This window comes from Ananas comosus, linkage group 11, assembly GCF_001540865.1.
Source record: "Ananas comosus cultivar F153 linkage group 11, ASM154086v1, whole genome shotgun sequence".
Lineage (NCBI taxonomy): Eukaryota > Viridiplantae > Streptophyta > Magnoliopsida > Poales > Bromeliaceae > Ananas > Ananas comosus.
Window position 1 is genome coordinate 12,428,528 of NC_033631.1, and position 19,514 is coordinate 12,448,041.

Consider the following 19,514-nt stretch of genomic DNA (forward strand, 5'->3'; position numbering starts at 1 on the left):
AAAACAACAATTTAAAATTTTAAAATTAAAATATAAATAAAATATAAAATTTAAAATTTAAAAATTTAAAAATTAAATTTAAAATTTAAAAATATAAATATTAATTTTAAGATTACAGATTAAACATTTTAAAAATCAAATAAAAATGTCAAATTTAAATTTAAATTTAAAAATTTAAAATATTAATATTAATTTTAAGATTACAAATTATAAATTTTTTAATTTTTTTATTTAAAATTAAAGTTTTAAAATTATATTAAAATTAAATTGGATGAGATTAAAGTTAATCTATTTCGATTGTCGCGGGGTTTAGCTAACCACCCCAAATAGATTTGTCAGGGGATAGGGTTTAGGATTTAGCCTAAGGAAGGGGCGGGGCCGGGGGAGGATAATACACCTTTATAAGCGCAGCGGCGCGGCGCGGCGCGGGGCGGGGCGGGGGGAGGATATATAATATCCCTTTGCAATATCTACAAGTTATAAGCGTAGCGGCCGTCGCTCGGTGTGTGTCGTTTAGAGCCGCCTCTTCTTCTTCCTCCCTGCTCCTTCTCTCTCTTCTCCCTCCTCCCCTTCCCCAGGGAACGACTACGAGATCATCGCCATGGCCATCGGAGCCAAGGTAACCGCCCTTTTTCTCTCTCTGATCTCTACGAAATTGAGTTGCGATGAACCTACACGACGATTTCTGAAGGGATCGCGATGAGGTGAGTTTCCAGGTTCGTCGAGATGGATGGTGGAATCCTCCTCGTCGCGGAGTGGCCATGGCCTCGCCCTATCCTCCGTCGAGAGCTTCGGCTGCTTCTCCGTCGCCCGTCGCCACCATCGTCGTTGTTCCCGGCGACAGCGTTGCTCTAGGCGCCGCCTAGGGCGAGGTGGCGGTCGAAATCGGGAATGTAGACGGTGATGTCTTCGTCGGATCCTTCGTGCTGAGAGCTTCGCACGCCGATTGAGGGGAAGCGAAGCGGAGCTGCGTCCTCTCGGGTGATCCGTGGGGGAAATAAGCTGAAGGTATCATCGATTTTGCGTCTTCCCCTCTTTTCTTAACTTTTTGTCGCTTAAGGCGAAGATAATTCTTCACGTAGTCCTTTGGATTTGCTTCATTTGCTTCAATTTCAGATCCATTTTATTGGTGAAAGTTTGGTTATGAATGATTCTGTCATTGTATTTAATCTTTGCCATGATGCATCGGTTTTTATAGATAATCTACTCAGTGAATTTCCACTCTGGAATCAGTTGTATTGAATGTGAGTGGCAAGAGTCATTCTACTACACCGTTAGCTGTAGCTTGAGGATTTTGTCTATTTCATGCAGCTTTTGCCATTGCTTGTGAAGCACATTAAGCTAATGCAGAACATGATCTGATTTTTGGATTTCCTAAGTTTTTAAGTAATGAATTCTTATTCAGATTCGTGGTAATACATTCTATCTACAAGGTGATTAATCATACTATGATAACTTGACTTTGATGATGCATATACTATGCAGCTGTAGGCATCTTTTGAAACTCCCTCTGAACTAAATAGCATACCCCCCTTGACTAAGCAAGAGAGCTATACGGAACAAGATATTCATGTATCCGAACAGGGACTTGTTTGAATGTTGAAATAATTTATATGGTGATGGTGATAACTTGTGTTGGGCGGTAAGTTTGCTGTCAGAAGTGTTTGACTTTAGTTCATCACAAGGTCTTAATAGTCATAAATTTTCGGGATAGTGTGTTCCACCTGTGAAGTAATTTATCATACCCTTAAAACTTAGGATTGCTTATTCCTCTGCATCCACTTTAATTTTAGATGTCTATCCATGCTTTTGAAAGTCCTATTGCAAGTAGTCCTTAGTTGACAATAGGAGATTTGCATGGAAACTGGTCCTTATTTTTGGAAATTAGACTTTGTCCCACCTGTGATTGGTTCATAAATAGTATCTCGAGCCAACAAGCTGAGCTCTAGCTTGAGCTTAGCCATTCTTAGCTGGAATTAAGCTTGAACCTAGCTCAAGCACCCTCCTGGCATTTCAAGCAGCTAAGCTCGGCTTAGCTATCTCAAGCTCAGCTCATTTACAATCCTGTACTAGACTTTAAGTCCTATCTTAAAGCTGTATGTGGTACAAAATTCAGACATGCATGCAAACAAAGCTTTGTTGATTGGCCATCTGGCTCTTTGTTGAATCTCAAAATATGTCCTATTTGGTCCAGCTTTACTTTGGACAAAAAATGAAATTGAATAAAGCTCAAGTTCCATATTTTAGTTCCTGAGCAGGTAGAAATATGTAGACATGACTGGATATTTTAGAATATCGCTATTTCTATGAATCATGATATGACTTGTGAATTAGCCTTGTTTTCCTGTTCTTCCAAAGTTTGGCATTAAACTTGGCGTGTTATATTGGAGTAATCTTTCAGACAACTCTACATGATTAGACCATCATTTAATGTTGGGGAAACACTATCGTTCGCAAAGAGGTGTGTTACTTCAACTATTATACACCTTATCTTATTGCAAAGCTCTCTTGTTGGCGGGCTCTAGGTTGAATTTTGAAAGTATACGCATATTACTTGTGTATTTTAACAACCGGTCATTTTCTGTATACGCATATTACTTGTGTATTTTAACATATGCAACCTTTTCTGCTTCTTCAAATGCATCTGTAGGTCCCTTTTGGCAAGACCTTGCTTAATTAAATATTGGGCAGATCAAAATTGCTTGCAATCGTTTGGAGGAGTTCTTTGGATCATCAATGGCCATTTAATATTTTGCAATGGTTGGAAACAGGACAGGTAAATCTCTATTCAGGCAAGTTTCTACTTGTTTTAACTACCTGGATTTCTGGCTTTTGATAGGATTTCTGGCTTTTGATAATCACTTCATGTTATCACATGGTTTGCGCATTGTTGTCTATTGTTTGCCAATTAGAATATTTGACTGCACTTGCGTAGCCTTTAGGGGTGTTATAGTGCAGTTTTGTGTGCAGAGGTAATCTATATCAGTGATGATTGTCAAACAGCATTGAAATGACGAAAAAAGAAGGCGGCTTGTCAAAAGGTGAGGGATTTTTTGATAGAGCTATCTGCTGGAAAAGAGCTTCATAAGGGATAGGATGTGTCTATGCTAAGGTAATCATTTGGTCCATGGTAAGTGAAGTGGAAGTACTTGGTCTTAAGCATGAAGCATTACGGCAGTTTATTATCTAATTAATTATACCAAAGAAGGTAGAGATTCTGCTCAACAGGTTGACTGGTTGTTGTACAACGTGACATCCTGATTCCTGACTAAACTATTGCTTTCTGTGTAGAGGCAAAACATCAGTACTATCAGCACTTTGAGAATCCCTCTGTTACTTTTGTATGATCAAACATAATTTCAACCAGGGTCTCTTCATGCTCATAGGACCAACATTTTCTCTGGAATGCTCTATACATCAAACATTCGACACATGAGCTGAAAATATTACATCTTTGGTCGACTATAATTTTTTCCCCCTCTCTGGGACTGGATAAAAGAATTGACATATTTAAGCATGCATGTGCAACAAGGTCTGTTTAAGAATATGGATACCAAGCAAGAGGAGAAATACATAAAACAGTAGCACAAAAGTAGAAACTGTAAAGAAAGGAAAGGAATCTGGTAGAAGAAATATGTTAAGTAGTACATTTTACGTTCAATATGGCTGTGAGAATTCAGCTCTTCGGCACCTTCTATTTTGTGCAAAGACTAAGGTATGTTTTCTTTCATTCTAAATTGATTTCTGTTCCTATCATGTATTCTATGTTGGGCTTTTATGTAAAATATCAACAACTAGAGAGTATGTGCTGTCCCAATTGTTTGAGAGTGAGGAAAGATCTCATGAAGGGTTGTAAAAACTAAAAATGCTGTCACTCGACATTCTTGGGCAATATCGCTTCTGCTGTTATCGATATTTACGCTTACTAATTTGACTGGTGCTGTTCTTTGGGAATCATATGCTTGTATACTTAAGTCTTATAGCCTGTTTGGACTTTAATCAACTGCATTATGCTACTGGACTTCTTTTTCGAAGTCTTTCCATCATTTGGAAACTAGAAATCTATCGCAATTGTCATGTATGTACTATGGATTCAAATAACAAGCCTAGTAGCCGATTTTTGGTGTTGCGCACTTCAAAGTATCTATGAGATGATTGAAAAGATATTAAACAGAATTGGTACAACTGCTTAAAACAATTCAACACTGTTATATCGAGCTTCTTAAAGAGTTTTATAGCACAACGAATGTGTTCTGGCCAAAGTAGGTTCTAAAGGCTCATGCCTCCAAATTTGGTATTTCTCAAATTAAAAGCTTCAAGTTTGATGATGGAGATGGTCAGCTGAATTTGTCGTTGGACATGTCAAGCGCTGAGAGCTGTGTCAAAATGCAGCTTTTTTCCAATTCTGGTGTTGTGACTCAAAAGCCTTCATTTATGATTTCTTTAACAGAGTTGATCGCCAGTGCCTTCTCAGGATGGGTATGGTTAAAAGACTTGATTGTATTCCTCTGTTTCTTTTGAGCTCTGCTATTTTGTCGAGCTTATGTTGAATTTGCATTGGCCTTGAGGACAGGTCTGAACCTACATGGTTTAGGAGGGCCTTCAGGAATCAAGAATAGCATGGTGTTGTTCCTTTCTATATAGCTAAATTTTGGATGCACGCTGGTTCGATGTTTCGAGAATTCGCTGGAATCGTTGCTTGCCATTTTCAGTTGGAGGTGATCTAGAAGACCGCTGTCGTGCTCCTGAATCAGTAAGTTATCTTTCTCACATTCTCTTGTTTTTACCTAGTAAGAAATGTTTGTTAGCTTCTATTTCTAGATCTAGAGAGTTTGCAAGCAAGTTTACTAGGCAATCATGAATAATTGGAATTCTTTCTTATTTGCTCTAGGTCATGAAATAGGAAAAACTTCTGGTGACATAGCTAAAATATTATTGTTCCTGCTTTGTTAAAAGCCAAATTTGGATCATTTGCAAGTTGTTGGATTAGCTTAGAATTTTTGTAAGTGAAGTCACAGTTATAGTCACCTTAATTTTCGCAGTGTATATAGAATTGTTTTAGTTCAAGAGTAGTAATGCCAAATATTATCAGCACATCTAAAGAGAGACCCAGAATTCCGTGTAGTGGCTTGGCTAGCTCACCTTTGGGCTGTCCATGCATTGACTTTCAATCAGCAAATCCATAAAAAATATTTGCATTTTCTCTAATAATTTTCTCGTTGAGCTTAATACAATTCTCCCATCGATAGTAAGCAGCTCGAGTCACCAATTTTGTTCCCTGAAGACTGAACAACTTATTAAGGTTAGGCAGCTCTCTTGTGACTTTTGCTCTATTTTTGGGGTATGAGAATACTTAATGCTCAGGATAATTTTGAGGCTTAATTAGGATACTTGACCAGTCCCATCTTACCTCACCTATTTGGATTGATGTTAATTACCACAGTACTGAGGGTGTAATAGTTGTGTCATATTTTCCGAGCTGTTCTGGATCTGGGGTGGCCCGACATGGCACAAATTTGGATATGTGCTGTGCCATGTTGGGCCATCTTTTTTCAAATCATAGCCTGGCCCGGCCTAGGGCCCGGATAAGACTGGGCCAAACTGGGCCGCAGGGCCCAGTAAATTTTAGATGATTTTTTGAAAGCTTTGTGAAAATTTCAATGGTTTAAATTATATTTGAGGGAGAAAAATAAAAAACGCTCTAAAAAAATATTTGAGGAAAAAAAGGACCGTTCAGACAGGCATGGTGGCCACTGTTTCGCCCAAGCTATGCTATCCATACATCTATTTTTAGGGGTAAAGTTTATACTCATAAACCTTTTGTGGTCCTTTTTTTAACTCTCTTTTTTTTTTTTTTCAACTAAAGTTAAAAGCTTGATCGACTGATTCTCGAGTGTAAAATATACACTCCTATAAGAAATGTACGGATAGCATTTATTTTCACGCTTTCTCATAATACCAACTGGTTGGTGGATTTTAGAAAATATCAATTAAACATGTCCTGTCTTACCAACCGTTTATAATGATGCTCGTTACCATAGTGCTTTCATTATTGTGTGGGGCCAATGTGATGCAATGACAATTGAGCCAGTGGGGATTTGGTTGTGATTTTTATCAGCTCCATTGCATGGTCTGAGCACAAATTGTCGCTCATGAAAGGGACTGCAATAAAGGTAAATAACACAATGTCAACTTTAATCTGCCCAATGTAGAACTTGTCCCATCGCTGCCTTGTGTCAATGGATCATCCAAATCGCCAATTAACGTTCTAGGAACTTCGACACAAACACAGAAAACAAACATGTTCCTGAATATCTTGATTGATGTTCCTAAAGTGTGTGTATGGACATGCTACAAACATGTGCCCGCACATGCATCTGTATGAGAGCAAGCTGTCAGGGACTATTTTCTGTTTTCAGCCTTTTCTTTTGCAATCACCCAAACTCTAAAAATTTTATTGATGTTCCTGAAGTGTGTGTATGGACATGCTACAAACATGTGCGCACACATGCATCTGTATGAGAGCAAGCTGTCAGGGACAATTTTTTTTTCAGCCTTTTCTTTTCCAATCACCCAAACTCTAAAAAAGATTGTTGCCAGAGGTTTTGTTAGGGTCTTCTAGAAGCATCTCTACGGGTATTGAGATTGCGAATGCGGAAGCCGAAGATTCAAGTATCTCTTAGGGTTTCTAGAAGAGTTAACAAATAGTCTCCTGGGGGCTTATATCCTCCCGTTTTGGCTTCTAGTTTTGCGCCTCTTGGCGCCTTTCTGTTTGCTTTCTTAAGCGGCAAGTGGCTTGCATATATATTTAGTCTCCACCTCCTCTTTAGACAACATAGATGTATTCTTTCTACTTTCAAACAACAGAATGCTATATTCCTCAAACTCTCTCTCTTGAACTTGGTCGTAGAATGCGTAGGTTCAGGCTAGCAAGCCGAGAGGTAGACTTGCTCACTTCGTGAAGAAAGGTGAGTGTTGGACGGGCTTGACAAGCAATTTTACAAGTTCGTAATAGTCGGTATGTGAGCAAGTATTGGAATTGGAAACTATGTCGTTGTTGGATGCTACCATTGTAGACTTTGTGCCGGAACCCAAACATACTAAGCGGGAAAGGAGCAAGATGCCGTAGGCACTTGCGAAGGAGGCCACATCCTTGAAGAACCATGCGGGGCCATAGGAGGATGTTACGACGAGAATAGAGGAGTGGTACTCCCATTGGCGTAGACAGTGAGTTTGTTAGACGAGGGGCTTCACTTGATAGAGGAGGATATTATTGTAGTCATGGCAAGATTTCGTCATCGTCTGGAGCAGTTCAAGGTAGATCTTGTCCGTCGCAACGACAAGCGAGATGCACGAGATGTACTGCTTCAGGACATCAGTGCCCAGGTCAAGGAGTTGGAGGGCCTTAAAAGGAGGGATGCACTATTCGAGCGGACCGAGAGTGATTATGGCAAGCTACTTAAGACCTGTAAGGCCAAAGGTGGAGGAGGTTGTGATTTAGGGACCGCAAAGGGGCGCGACCAAGAACAATCCCGCTGACAAAGGATCAGACCTTTACAGCACTACAGCTTCGTGAGGAAGTGGAGCACAGAAGGGTCAATATAGTGGTGGGCATCGAGGATGAGGACCAATTAGGCAAAAGCAAGGTTGCCAAACCTCATGAGTTACTAGAGCAACTTGCACCCAATCTTTGGGTGGGTCGCGTTATCAAGCGCAAAGCCAAGAAGGAACCCGAAGGGACCCAGGGGAGTCCTGGAGCTCGGTGGCGTGTGCATGCATGTCAAGGCCGACAAGCACACTCGACAGTTTGTGCTCAACAACAGGATTCTCTTATAGCAAATTGATTGGCAGTCCTACTCAGCGAGGCAAGGAACCGAAGAAGTTGGTGCGGAAGCAAGCGGACTGTGATAGCAATGCTTGAGACCGCGCGAGTGCGAAGGCATGGCAAACTACAAGCAAGGCTACGCGGGCAGCTATTGGCACAGGCGCGATGAGGGCGTCTGCGCATTAGGTGAGGAAGGTTGATAGGGACTTAGAAATTTTTTTTTTCTTCGCAATCATCCAAACTTAAGAGGAGATTGTTGAGCATCTTTACGAATGTCGAGATTGCGGACGCGGAAACTGGGAAGTCAAGCGTCCTTTAGGATTTTTAGGAGAGGCAATAAAATATTTCTCAGGAGCTCGTAGCCTACCGTTTTGGCTTGTAATTTTGCGCCACTTGACGTGTTTCTACTTGCTCTCTTGATCGGCGAGCGGCTTTTATACATACTTGGCCTCTACCCCCTCCTTAGACAATTCAGTTGTACTCTTTCTACTCTCAAACAATAAAATATTACATTCCTCAAACTCTCTACTCTTAAGAGATAGGATATTTCATTCCTCAAACTCTCTACTCTTAAGAGATGGGATATTACATTCCTCAAACTCTCTATTTTTTATTTGGGCAATTGTTTATATATCCCTGAAAAGTTTTTGGTTTTCTTATTTATCCATCTTAGAAGGCTAATATTGAAAATACCCTTGGAGTTAAATTCCAAGTTCTTTCTAATATACCCCTGGAGTTAAATTCTGTTAGTGAGCTGTTAATAGTTGTCGTTATCTCAGTAAAATTATCATTTTGCCCATTCCAATATACCCTTGTACCGTAACTATTTTTTTTTTATATATCCTTCATATAGTAAATACTTTTCTTATTTGCCCTTCAAATATCAATTAATTAATTAAACACATCGGGAGCGAGCAGATGAACGGATGAGATCGATCGCAACTAAACCGACCTTGGTGGCCGGAGGCATAGTTAGTTAATTCGGATTCGGCAAAAATTCGGTACAGATATAATTCGGATAAAATTCGTTTTTTAATTTTTAAATTCGTTAAAAAATACGGCTAAAAAGCGTATTCAGTAATTATTCGGATACGTGATTTATACGGGCATTATACGTTCACCAATTAAAAATTCGGGATAAAAAATTCGGCTATATAATAAATATATAATAATTAATATACTACATATATTATTATTATAATTTTTATATATAGATTAAATATATTTAAAATTATAATAAACGTATATTAATAATATATAAGAGCTATATATTTAAAAATATTAATAAATAATTACAAATTTATAAATAAAATATTATATAATAATATTTCTATATATAAACAAAATACTATATATATATAATTATTAAATAACAATTATATATTATATATAATATATATACTATATCTATATATAGTACTAATATATATATATATATATATATATAATATATATGTCCGGCTATGGTGGCGCTTGTAAAAGCAATAACCAGTTTGTACTTGTAAGTTTTTTACCTTTAATCCTATACGTCTTTAATATTTTTTCCACCGTTAAGATTATACTATTCAATCCAACTACCACTCACCCTAGGGGGACCATATCATCCCTAACCGCACATCCCCCTTTTTTTTTAATTCCCCCCAAGGCCCCAAAACTTACAAGTACAATGACTTGGTACTTATCAAGCAAAGGGCTCAATTTTTATATATATTATATATATATATATATATATAAAGTATGGTCTGTATCTGTGCATTTAGGCCGCCAGGAGTACTCGTGCTCCTAAATTCTTAGCCGTCCATCAAATTTGATGGGCGGTTAGGGTGAATATGAGAAGAAAAATTGGAGAGAAATTGGGTTTCTCAAATTCTCTTCTTTTTGAATATCTCTCGAATTTCTCTTCTCCTCTTCACCATAGCCACCCATCAAATTTGATGGGCGGTTAAGAACTTAGGAGCACAAGGCTGCTGTGCTCCTAATAGCACAATAGCCCTATTATATATATATATATATATATAATGAGAGGGAGGTCCACCGTGGACTTCCCTCTCATCCGGTCCACGAGGCCAAACTAGCCTCATGGACAGCGCACCCCTGCTGCTCCCCTCTGCGCGCAACACCGGGCCCTCTTGCTCCCGGCACACGGACGGCCTCGGGCGGATGGCACGCGGACGGCCTCGGGCGAGACAGGATCGTTGCTACGGCCTTTTTGCTCCCGGCGCCGGCTAAGTGATGCAAACCGAGAGGTTGCCAAAATTGAATTTTCAAGTTTGCTTTTGTTTTAATGTAAAACTAGGTTCAATTTATCAATTCCGATGAACTTTAAGTAAGGAAGTAAAAATTTCAACAAGACAAAAATTAAAATCGAATTGAAGTAACACTAAGATGATGATAAACCTTCAATATATAAGATAATAACAACCAACTGAAAATACATATAATAGTTCTGGAAGGTATATTCGGCTTTATCGGACTCAAAATTTTAGGTTTGGTTGTTAGGCAAATATGGTTGGTAATGGTTGAAGGCTAGATTAAAAGGGGATAATAGAATATCAGGATATGAGAGATACAAAAAGTGCACCATTCACACGATTGCGGAGGATCCACGATCGACGAGAAGGGCGGTACGGGTAAAACTTCGGCAACGGAAAAGAAGAAGATGAGGTAGTGACTCGGAAGAAGATGAGGGGTAGAAATAGAAGCCGATCTTGTCACGAGAAAGAAGCGACAACGATGAAGTTGAGGAAGAAGACGATCTCGGCGCGAGGAAGAAGCATCGATAATCTCACAGGAAAGTAGAACACCAAAGATAAAGAGTGAGAGTGAAATTTTCTATTCATCAAAAATTATCTCCCTTAAGGTTTCAAGAACCATATATTTATAGTGGTGAGAGCCCTTTGATAATAAATTATTATCTTTTCGTTTTCAATACAACACGGTCACTCAAGAGTTATGCATAGAAAACGAAGCAATTTTAAAAATTTCAAAGGTATTTTTGGAATTGTTTCTTTGTTTATTGGAGAAAAGGGTTTGGATTAGCCAAATCAATTAAAACTAAATGATTTAAGTTCGAATCAAACACAAACCAACAAAATAAAAAAAAATTGCATTCGAAAATAAAATGAGATTTATTTGCTGCATCACCAAGGCGGCGGAGGAGGAGGAGGACGACGAGAGCGGCGGCGGAGGAGGACGACGAGAGCGGCGAGAGGGGTGGTGTTGGAGGTGGTGGTGTGGGAGGTTGTGGTGGTCTGGGAGGAGATGAGGCAAGGCAGAGGCGGAGGAGCCGACGTCGAGGTTGGCGGTGGTGGTGAGCTGCTGACGATCAAGTTCAAGTTGGGAGAGAAAGAGAGGATAACTTAAGGAATTAGTATAATAAGGTAGGGGCAAAATAAGTATTTTTTTTAGGTTTTAATTTTAGTATACATTTAATTCATGTTCCCGAGTTAAGCTAACAGAGAATAATTGTGGGGGTATTTTGGAATAACGGTGGAACATATGAGGGGTATTTTAGAAAGAAAAAAAAGAAGAAAGATGATCGAATATTTTCAAACGTATAAGAGGTATATAGACAATTATCTCTTTTTATTTAGTAGTTTCATGAGTTGGTCCAAACTAGCAAAGAGGCACAAACTTGCGCACTTTGCAAAGAAAGTCAAGTATGGCATGGGCTTGACATGCAATTTTTTTTAAGTCCGTGACGAAGGATTAGCCGCGAGCGCGCAAGATGTGCACGCTACGTGTGCTAGCACGACGCACGCAAGCATACATATGAGAGAGAGAGAGAGATCACCTCAATATGAGAGAGAGAGAGAGAGAGAGAGAGAGAGAGAGAGAGAGAGAGAGAGAGTGATTTCTCTTAAATATTTTGATGCACATGTGCTTTGGTATTACTTGCGCGTCGAGAGAGAGAGAGAGAGAGAGGGAGAGAGAGAGCACTTTTCTTCATTTTTTGATTTCTCCTCTTTATTTCAACGGATAGAGTTACATATATCGTAAGTACACAAAAGTAAAATCAAATAGCTAGGGATAATCAGCAGCTTTGCACTTAAATTAATATACATTTGAGATTTACAGATCCTGAGTTTTCTTAACATAATAAAAAGACCAACAAAGGCCTAGCAATTACTATGCTCTTCTTGGACAGTGCAATTGGGCCTCCCATCTGAATGAGAGAGATACAAGATGTAGATTGAAGAAATTTGTTTATTAGGATTTTGAATTTGCTAGCACTATTCCAGTGCGTAGGGTTGGTTCGGAAGATTAATTTTTGTTTCTGGGAATAGTACTATAGTAGGTTCATCTGGATGTCATACACGTCTTCTGAACGTGCAAGCACTAGGGGGTCCATTGCCGTTCCAATTTTCTTGATATTCATATTGCAATATCATTCATTTACGGAGAGTCAACGTAGACGGCCTATAGAGAAAGCCTTATGCCGTTGGGTTACCGCCTAACCAGAGCTCCGCTTGAATCCCCGTGAACTGGAAGAAGGATTTTCTGATTTTCTTGTTCAGAGGCTTAACTGTGAACTGAAAGTAGGATTTTACGCTTTGATAGTTCAGCGACTTAGGTTGATCTCGTTCCTTTTGGCTGCAATCGAGCGTCTAAGTTCGTCCAGTTTGTCCACCTGTGTGCTAGCGAGTGCAGCGGCAAATCAAACACACACGGAATTGAGTTTCATGCATGTGCGAGCTCCTACTGGGTAAATAGCCATCAGCTCCCAGTCTCCTTTGTAATGCCCAATTCCATATAGATCAAGTAACACACCAATCAAAAGCTGCCACAAAAAGCAGCAAAAAAAAACAAGAAGAAAAAGTTAGTAAATAAGTTCTGAAGTACTATTTTTTATGCATTGAAACGAACTTCAGGGTAAAATAGAGTTTCGATAAAAATTATTTTTTTACTGCCGTTTGTTTTTATACGTATGAAAGTCAAGTTTTTCCGTTTTTGTTTGCCAAAAAATATAATAATATAAAATTATAATTTATATATAAAAAATAAATAATTTAGTAAATAATAATTTATAGTTATAATAAATAAATAAAAATAAAAATAATATATTATATTATTTTTATAATTAAAAATTTAATTTAAAACAACTAAATATTTTTATACATAAATAAATTATGATAATAAAACAATAAAATTATAAAGTAAAAAAAAAATTATAATTAACTAATTAATTTTTATCCTATTTTAAATATGCTTACTAAATAAAAAAAATAATATCGTAATTAAATTTATTTAAATACAACTAGTATTATGTATTATATATATATATATATATATATATATATATATTTTATTTACTTTACCGTAATTGATTTCGGTTCAAAATAGGGGAGGTCAATTACGTGGTTTTGGTTTTCGATAATTTCACACGAACGGACGAGTTGTAAATTGGTTTTTGGTCTATGCTTACCACGCATGTGATGCATCTTTAGATGTTTGGGTTGTGAAAGACTTTTTCCGAGCCCCCTTGAATGATGCATGTATGACATCCAGATACACGGATCGCCGTACCCATCTATGCAGCGGCACCCTAAAGCCGCCGATCTCTGTTACGTCGGCTATCCAGGGCTGCTACCGAAACTGGACGGCATCCTAAAGCCGATCTCTGTTACGTCGGCTATCCAGGGCTACCGAAACTGGACGGGTACAGCGATCCGTGCGATTCTACGGCCTTCCGAGCTTTTTCGGCTGCTGCTTTTGGTTGTCGGCGTCGGGAGTGTTGATGAAAAACCAGTAGAAGCCGAGGCCGACGGTGAGGGCCGCGGCGCCCCAGACGAGTACCGCAACAGGGAGAGGCATCATTGCCGCCACTCTGTAGGAGAACATCACAGTTAAGAAAGAGGCGAGAAACCACACTGCGGTTCTGAGATGGCGCCGCCGCGGGGAATTGCGCGGTGCGGCTTCGTGCAGGTGAAGGCAGTAGAAGAGGAGCAGCAGGTCGAGGAAGGAGAGGACGACGAAGGACACCAGCCATGGGTTGTCCCTCGCCCGATAGACCGCCACCGCCGTGTTGAAGCCGAGGAAGATCAAACCCGCCGACGGCAGCCTGGAGAAGGCGTCTAACCCCCCCCGACCGGGCTGCGCCGGAGGAGGATTTTGATTCTGGTTTTGGTTTTGGTCGGCGTCCTGGCGGTTCTGTTCAGCATGAGCTTTCTCGTCTGCCATGGCTGCAAGAATGAATGGAGTAGGGGGAAAAACTCCTTGTTAACTTACAAACTAGAAATTCAAAACTCAGTTTTCAGTGCCGCAAATAAAACGTTCAGTTTAGCCCGAAGCCGGAAAAGGGGCCGGAAGGGGAATGAAGAAAAAGCAGGAATTGCGTCCTGACCTTATTGCTTTGCTTGAGATAACAAGCTATTTATATACCTGGGTGGGAGTCTATTTAAAAATAATTAGTATTAGGTCCATATATTTTTCAAAGCAACTGGGTGACCCCGTGGTAATAAAATTCTTAATATTTATATGACTTCACAAGAGCCTGTCAATCTAATAAAAAAAATATCTCTCAAACTTAAGGTTGATATTGCAAGTGTGATTTGATGTTTGATGCTTTTGGTTTTTTCGTGGATTTACGTAGCTCCGTATGAATAAGGGGCCCACAGCTCAATTTTTGAGGTTCCTGTATTCGCACTCGGTTTCACGCCAGTTGGCAGCGACTATTCTTTTCTCGAAAATATATATATATATTTTTTTGGGTGTTTCGCATCAAGAATAATCCGCTTTGGATGGTACGGGCTCCGATATACGCCGAAGGGCTGTTACCGTCCCCCAAAAAAAAAAAAAAAAAAAAAAAAAAAAAAAATCAGAGGGAGCCCAGATAAGTATTACTATTTATAGACCTTACCGTTTTTTCTTTCTTTCTTTTTTTTTTTCCCCTCAGTATAGGCTTAAGGCCGGTCGCGTTGTCCCTTTCTTTTTGTTCTTTTGACAGTAGTAGTGCAATGTAGGCAGAATCCATCCAATAGATCAAATAATTAGAAACAAACAGATTTGACGCTTATGTTCCAGCAATAATTTTGTTAAACAAAGTTTTATCCGCGGTAGCGTGTAGGAGTTGCCGAGTTATTACATGTAAAATTAATATTATCTATTAAAATCTCATACAATAAAAAGATGAGTCAATGCAATGGATAGGTACCAATTCTACATGGGAAAAACCGAGCTCTCCTTTGTATCTACTTGATTTTTTTTTTTAAAAAAAAATGCAGTACNTATATATATATATATATATATATATATATATTTTAAGAGATAGATAGCACGCTATTCATTTTGTTTATTTCATTTAGAAATAAACTTAGTGAATCAAGTAGGATTCGAACTTGAATCTCGGGTACTAACCAATAAGTTTTTTGCCACTTGCTTTAGAAACGATCAGTTACAACGGCTACATTAGCAAGTTCCCACCTACTGTAGTATTCAAATATAAAATAATAGTACAAAAAATACAACCGGAGCTGTTGCACCTAACCCGTTTGGACGATTAGATGACCCAACTCCATTTGTCAGAGTACATTACAAAATGCCGGCCATCACGGACCGGAACATGTGGCTCGAATCAGAATTTATTCTTTTTTATTATTATTTAAATTTTAGGCTGTTTGAATATATCGCTCTCCTCGATTGTATCCACTTTAAATTCATAAACACTGGTGAAGGACACGCACGTTACAGCGGTATAATTTTATAGAAATAAATATATAAATAAAATATAAAATAGTAAAATATATAGCAAACAAATTATATAGAAAAAAGTAATCAAAAAATAAGCAACTATTGCTATAATAAAAAAATAAGAATAATACCTCTATAGATTTAGGAATAAATTATAACAGTGTAATATTTTCAGCTGTTTATATTTTAAATTTTGTCATCACAAATATATCCTTCACAAATCATAACAATATAATATAAGTGAGATAAAAATATCAAAATATATCATCGAAAAATTTAGGAGTAAACCCTTAACCCACTCAATTTTAAATTTTAAATATTTAATTTTAAATATTTTAGAAAAAGCAAGTTGTCACGTCCCTGGTTGAAATGATTCTATAATTTTTTTTTAAATCCAATCTTTTAAAATTTTATTTTGATTATTCAATTTTTTGATATATTAGATTTGAGTAAGTCGATGATATTTTGATTTTAAAAATTTGAGTGCATCGTTTTTTGATATATTGGATTTGAGTTGAATGTATAATCTCTCACTTTTACCTAGTATTTTTACCTTTTTTATATAAAATTATATATTTATTGTTATAATGTAGGGATTGAAAAAAAGAATTGTCAAATAATATTTTTGAAAAAAAAAAAGTTTAGAAAGTGGAATTAGACCAGAATGCTTCTAATAGCACAAAGTCATTAGTGCTATTAGGTTTTTAACTTTTGGATGAAAAAGATGTATAGTTATGATGATAGTGTTTTCTTAAGTTTGAGTGGTAGTTGGTTGAATAATATGATCTAACGAATGTAAATAATCAAAAAAATAAATTTAACGGTAAAAAAATTTGATAATACTAAATGTTTGGTACTATTAGAAGCATTCTAGTCGGACTCATAGAAAGTGAGAAGAATATAGTATAATCTGGCATAATTATCTTAGAAAAAAACTTCAAATACCACACTGTGGTTTTGCATTTTCTCACTTTAGTACGCTGTGGTTTAAAGTGTATCAATTCAGTACCTGTGGTTTCATTTTTTTCTTTTCGTCAACTCCTTCATTAACATTTCATTAAATTATATATAAAAAACTTAAGATACTCCATCTAGATTTATCGAATATTCACTTTAGTATCTTTTAGTTTTAACTTTGTTACTGATTTAATAAAAAAATTTAATATAAAAAGTAATAAAAAAAATTTAAAATTATGAAAAATTAAATTGATACACTTTTAGGCTGTGTTTGGTTGGAGGGATATCCCAGAACAAGGCGGGATATCCCTCCAAACACAATGCATTTTGGAACAACCGGGTTGTTCCCGGCTTAACGGGTTGTTCCGGAAACAACCGGGTAATCTTGTTCTCCCTTTTACGGAGAACAAGCAGGAACAAGAGATTTGGGCTTTTTTTTTTTTTTTTTTCTGCTTAATGTGTTTATACTTTATTATAATTAATTTCAAATAAATTAAATGAATGCTCAAATTTAATAAATAATATATTTAATATAAATATTATTTTTATGATAATATATTTATACTTAAATTTTATTATATATATATTAATTAAATTGATATATATTTTTTATTAAGTTTTATCATTATATATTAAATTTAATTATTTTTTTATTTATTATTATTATTACATAAAAATTATTTTTTCATATATTATATATATTTTTTAACTTGTATTGAAATTTATACTTAAATTTTTATGATAATATATTATATATTAAATTTATTATATAATATAATTAATTAAATTTGAATATATATTTATTTTATTAAGTTTTATCATTTATTTATATATTAATATTTATTATTTTATTTATATTATGTATTATATACATAAAATCATTTTATCATTATATATAATATATAATATATATATATATATATATATTTATAATTATATATATATATTATATATAATTGTATTGAAATTTATAATTAAATTTTTATCTATGATAATATATTTATACTTAAATTTTATTATATAATATAAATTAATTAAATTTGATATATTTTTTATTTTATTAAACTCTATCATTTATACTTTAATATTTAATTATATATATATTTTTTATTTGTATTAAAATTTATACTAATTATTAATTAAAAATATAGGGATATTGTTAGTATTATACTTTATTCATTAATATATTATGAATAAATTATAGAAAATAAATTATTACATAAAATAAATTATTATATATAATAAAATAACATATATTATTTTAAATTAGATTCTTACATAAAATATTATATTATAAATTACTATATGAAATAATTTTATAAATAATTTCATATAAAATATACTAATATAAATTAATTATTTTATTTTTAAAAATATATTTAGACGTTGTTCTAGACTTTTTATCCAAACGCTATTAAGGATATCCTCTAGAATATCCTCGAATGTATCCAAACACAAATTTACAATTGTTCTATCTTGTACCGGAATATTCCCTGTTCTCGGGAACAATAAAAATTATTCTCCAAAATTTAGTGCTCCAACCAAACGCAGCCTTAAATTATTGGATACAAATAAAAAAATTGCGAAATCTAGAATTTTAGGTTTTCAAAAAATTATTTATTGAGATTTTCTTCGTGATGGGTACAACGCGAAGCTTCGCGGAAGTTTCCCACAGACATGAAAACTGTAGAGTAAGGGACAGCATGTGCTTTTGAACAGTGGTGGGGTACACACTCCTAGAATAGATCAAAATTTTGCATCTTTCTTATTAGTCTTCTAACTTTTTTAACTTATTTGTATTATCTTTTTAATTGAAAGTTTAAAAATATTTTGTAAATCTTTGAATGTTTGAGGTGTAAAATATAAACTTAGCTATAGATGCTCACGTAGCATTTTTGTCTTTTGTTTTTTTTTTTTTTGTTTTTATCTTAAAATTAATTATTCGGTATGCCCAGGAGTAAAATGGGTATTGCCACGCCCTCAACTGCTTCCCACTTAAGATGATGTATGGCGCACCGCCGTTGTATTTCAGCCTTATCTAGGCATATAAATTAAGACCTTATCAAGATGTTGGAACATAATATTTAATAACATTTTATTCTGTATATTATTTTTTGCATAATTGAAAATTAAAATTTTGGCTTTTAGTTTTGTATATGTTTAGTGCCCATAATTTTGTGAAAAATTATATTTTATTTACAAACTAATTGCAGTAGATCTTCTATAATATAACTTTTATGTATTATTAATGTACGAATCAGAATGACTTTGCTAGAATATATGCATAAATCAATAAAATAAATATATATTCTAAATATGTTGATATCAGAGTGGCCCATTTTGCAAGAATAAAAGAACCATTGGTAGCGCCAACTGATTAGATTGCCACGAAAGCGATCCCTTACCAAAAGCCTCTTTACTCTTCCTCTAACCAAGAGAAAAGTATAAAAGAAGAAAAGCAAATTTCAGGTTCTGATGCGACCAACTCAAAGCGTGGTGGAACCACCCAACGCGAGAAAAAAAAAATGTAACTAATCATATAATTTTTCCGAAATTCATCCGTTCTATTCCTCATTATTAAAAAATTATTTTTATTATATTTTTTTATAAAATAAATAAATAATTATTAATAATACGATGTAAATACGATGCAATAGACTTTTTCTTGTGAAAGAGTGAGAAATGATGTCCGAGAATTTTCTTTTCCTTTTTTTTAAAGCCGAATCTTCATTTTGCGAGTAGATACTTGCGTGGGAATCGTTTGAGCAATTTCCGTCAACTTTTTTTGTCGGTCGTTGAGGGTCACCATCGTAGTTTTTATATTTCTTTGTTTCTTCGAGAACTTTTCTAAACATTTTCTAAGCTACCGTTTGGATCGGGGTTAAAAAAAAACTAATTATTCGAGAGGTAGGGTTAAGTGTAGGGTTAAGGTGGGATTAAAGTATTTTTGTGTTTAGTTGGGGGTTGGAGTTAGTCCAGGATAGTAAAATATAGTGTTTGGTTAGAGTAGGTGAGATAAAAAGAATAATGGGTTATTATGAAT

General features: G+C 35.6%; 1 protein-coding gene and 1 long non-coding RNA gene across 8 annotated transcripts; one reads left to right on the forward strand and one right to left on the reverse strand.

Annotated features, from left to right (window-relative positions):
* On the forward strand, positions 433-18,536 carry LOC109717735. 7 transcript variants are annotated; one of them, XR_002218288.1, is made up of 7 exons: positions 433-619; positions 717-1,008; positions 2,651-2,776; positions 2,971-4,479; positions 4,574-4,753; positions 6,911-6,968; positions 7,077-8,424. It is a non-coding gene; the product is annotated as an uncharacterized LOC109717735 (long non-coding RNA). The 7 variants fall into 7 exon arrangements; XR_002218289.1 differs by having other exon boundaries at positions 692-1,008; positions 6,911-8,424; XR_002218292.1 differs by having other exon boundaries at positions 2,936-4,479; positions 6,911-8,424.
* LOC109717733 lies at positions 11,826-14,238 on the reverse strand. Its single transcript, XM_020243623.1, has 2 exons — positions 13,251-14,238; positions 11,826-12,605 (listed from the first exon to the last, which is right to left on the reverse strand). The coding sequence occupies exon 1, from the start codon at positions 14,003-14,005 to the stop codon at positions 13,505-13,507; it is 501 nt and encodes a 166-aa protein (XP_020099212.1). The 5' UTR covers positions 14,006-14,238; the 3' UTR covers positions 11,826-12,605; positions 13,251-13,504.